This window comes from Hevea brasiliensis, chromosome 8 (assembly GCF_030052815.1).
Source record: "Hevea brasiliensis isolate MT/VB/25A 57/8 chromosome 8, ASM3005281v1, whole genome shotgun sequence".
In the NCBI taxonomy this organism is placed as follows: domain Eukaryota; kingdom Viridiplantae; phylum Streptophyta; class Magnoliopsida; order Malpighiales; family Euphorbiaceae; genus Hevea; species Hevea brasiliensis.
Window position 1 is genome coordinate 24,054,870 of NC_079500.1, and position 3,577 is coordinate 24,058,446.

Genomic DNA, 3,577 nt, shown 5'->3' on the forward strand with positions numbered 1-3,577 from the left:
GAAACAAGCTAAATTTGAAATGATACCAAAATTTTGATTTAGTTCAAATTCCAAAATATATCGGAACCGGAAATGAAACGCACGTCCCTGTCAAGCACTTATCCTGCCTCTAATTTCACCTTAAATTCAAACAAAGTAATCTTCATTATTCCTATCCATATTTCATAAAGCAGCATAGGTTACCAATTTCCAAATTCACACCTCCATTTAGTCAAAACAATAATGATAAAAACAAAAAATTTCACATGACATTTGATGTGCTCACAGTGGGGGTAAGAGACGGACAACAGTATAGTTGCCTAAAAGCAAGATAATTAGGACGCTATAATAACAGGTTATTCAAATTAATGCTCTTCTCATCAGCAACTTACCAATACTTTTTTGCTCGAGAAGGCTGAAAATTCGAAAAACATACAAAAGAGGCAGCTTCTTACTTGCTTCATCACTATCTTTGATTGCTATCTTGGCAGCTTCTTGTGGATTTCTTTTCCTCCAAGTATACTTTTCCTCCAAGTTATTACTAGGAAAAAACCATCTGTTGGAAGCCCAACTCATTTTTTTTCTTATATATTTGGAGCATGGACATGCAGATGACGAAACCAATAACAAACAGATGCTAGAGAGGAGAAACTCCTAGCTTATTGCTACTAAAGTATCGGTTTCAATCAGAAGATAACTAGTTTCTCTTTCTTCATATCTTCCATCCCTTTTCGTCTAAATCTGTATCAACCTATAAGACTACATGGATTCACAATCAAGTCAGATTCATATCATCTTTTTTCCATATATGGCTTATGGCCACATACTCCCCACAATAGACATGGCCAGGCTTTTTGCAAGGCGCAGAGTGAAGGCAACCATTGTTACTACCCTTCTCAATGTACCTGGCTTCTCTAAAGCAATTGAAAGAGAGAGAGAATTGGGTGTTGAAATCAGCATTCGAGTCATAAAATTCCCTTATGCAGAGGCAGGATTGCCAGAGGGATGCGAGAGTCTAAATTACCTCAATACACCAGAAATGATTCCGAAGTTCCTTCATGCAATTAACCTTCTAGAACAACCATTTACAGAGATCCTAGAAGAATGCCAGCCTGATTGTCTTGTGGCGGACATGCTGTTTCCGTGGGCAACAGGAGTTGCAAGCAAGCTTGGGATTCCAAGGTTGTATTTTAATGGAACTAGCTTTTTCGCTATGTGTGTCCTCGACAGCGTTAGACGATATGAGCCTTACAAAAGAGCAGAGTCTGATTTTGAACCTTTTGTAGTGCCTGGCCTACCGGACCTGATAAAGAAGACGAAACTACAGTTGCCAACTTATTTTAGAGATTCAACCGAGCAGAATCTTCTTAGAGAATTCATGGGTCAAATTTGGGAATCTGACCTTAACAGCTATGGAGTCCTCATGAATAGTTTCCGTGAGCTAGAACCAGCTTACTCAGAACACTATAGAAAGGTCATGGGAAGGAAGGCATGGCACATTGGCCCTCTCTCACTTTGCAACAGTAACATTGAAGACAAAGCAAAGAGAGGAGATAAAGCATCCATTGATGAACATGAATGTCTAAGATGGCTGGACTCCAAGAAAGCCAACTCAGTTCTCTATATATGTTTTGGGAGCTTATTCAACTTTTCAGCTCCTCAATTACTTGAGATTGCTATGGCTCTTGAAGCTTCTGGACTAAACTTCATTTGGGTTGTGCGAACTGAAGAAAAAAGAGAGAATGAAGTGACAAAAGAATGGCTCGCAGAAGGATTTGAGAAGAGGATGCAGGGGAAAGGTTTGATCATAAGGGGATGGGCACCCCAGTTGTTGATTCTTGAACATGAAGCTGTTGGAGGTTTTATGACTCATTGTGGATGGAATTCTACGTTGGAGGGAGTGAGTGCAGGGGTGCCAATGATCACATGGCCACTCTATGCTGAGCAGTTTGACAACGAAAAACTCATTACAGATCTTTTGAAAATAGGAGTTGCAGTTGGTGCCCAAGAATGGTCTAGGCATGAGAAAAAAATTTTAGTGAAGAAGGAAGATATAGAGAAGTCAATGTCTCGGTTAATGGTTGGTGAAGAAGCTGAGGAAATAAGAAACCGAGCTATGGCACTAAAAGAGATGGCAAGGAGGGCTACTGAAGAGGGAGGATCATCTTATTCTGATGTTAATGCATTGCTTGAAGAACTAAGAGCCCTAAAGAGGAGCAAGGAGATAGCTACCAGCCTGTAAAAGCAAATTGCCAGGAAAGGACTGCAAAAGTAATAACAATAATAAACTTAAGAGATTATGCAAATATTGAATTGTATCAAGCTTTGGCATTCGTGCACTTAATTATAGGGGAATAGGGATTAAATGAATATATTTAAAAGCAAACCAACACCAAGTAGGAAGCAATATAATATAAATTACTTTTCACTATATAAATTTATTATGGGAAAAAATATAAAAAAATGCATATATTTGCTACTAAAAATTGAATCAAATTATTATGTGATTGCATGGTTCACTCGTGTTTTTTAATAATGCATCAAATGATCCAATAAAAAATATATTGTATTATTTAACCAATAAAAAATATATTGAATTATTTAACTGCAGTGATAATAATAATAATAATAATGTCAAAAAAAAATTTTGAAATTTCTAATAATTATATCTTAAATTTTTTTTTAATAAAAAGACTTGAACTTTGAATTTTTTGACAATTGTACCCTACCATTTAATGGTGAAACTGTTGATACACCATGGAGACTTCAGCAAGTTTTTAAGGACATTGTTATTCTCAAATGAGAGATATCAAACATCTCATTTCAGCAGGTTCTCCATGAATGCAATTCTGCAGCTGATAGCCTCCCTAAGCAAGGTGTTAATAGAACTGAGGAATTGGTTGCTTGGCTTTAATATGAAAGACTGGATATTCCATTGTTGCTTTCCCATGATTACGCTTTTTGCTGTAATGAGGTGCTGTGAAATTAGTGCTTCAGTTTCTATCATCAAAATCTTATATTTTGGTGTATCCTTCTTCAATTTCCATGTTTCAGACATACGAGGCATTAATGGGTGTTGCTAATATCATCCCCTTCAATCAGACCTAGAATTTCTTTTTGCTTAAAATCTTGAGGCTCTATACTAAGGATTGAAATTTTCATGTGTGTTCCATTTTGGCCCTTTCACAAGCTCTTCTCTGAACTCTTTGTTGGCTGTAGCAAGTCCAGATTTATGGCATAGCTTTCTCTTTGTTTTGACTAGTTTCTAAGTTTTCTTAGGTCTTGCTTTATAGTTAATCTTTTCATTTTGTATTCATGAGGTTTTCCAAGTTTTTTCACTTATCATTTCAAGTCTAGGTTGGGTTCTTGGATTATATGATATGGGTTTTAGAATGACTTGATTTGTCAAGTTTTTCCTGCATTAATAATTTAATAAAAAAAAATTACTTCTTTTGATTTATTTCATTTATTGTCATTACTATTCAGTCATCATCGCTACTACTACCATCACCTATCTATTATCACTACCACCACCAATACTACTATAATAAGGAGGTCACCTTTGCCTAACAATCACCACCATTGCCACTATCACCAG

The 3,577-nt window shown here is 36.3% G+C and overlaps 1 protein-coding gene across 1 annotated transcript; it reads left to right on the forward strand.

Annotated features, from left to right (window-relative positions):
- The first annotated feature begins 425 nt into the window (after window positions 1-425).
- LOC110648122 (scopoletin glucosyltransferase-like) lies at window positions 426-2,285 on the forward strand. The gene has a single exon (XM_021802241.2). The coding sequence runs from the start codon at window positions 743-745 to the stop codon at window positions 2,219-2,221; it is 1,479 nt and encodes a 492-aa protein (XP_021657933.2). The 5' UTR covers window positions 426-742; the 3' UTR covers window positions 2,222-2,285.
- Window positions 2,286-3,577: the final 1,292 nt, after the last annotated feature.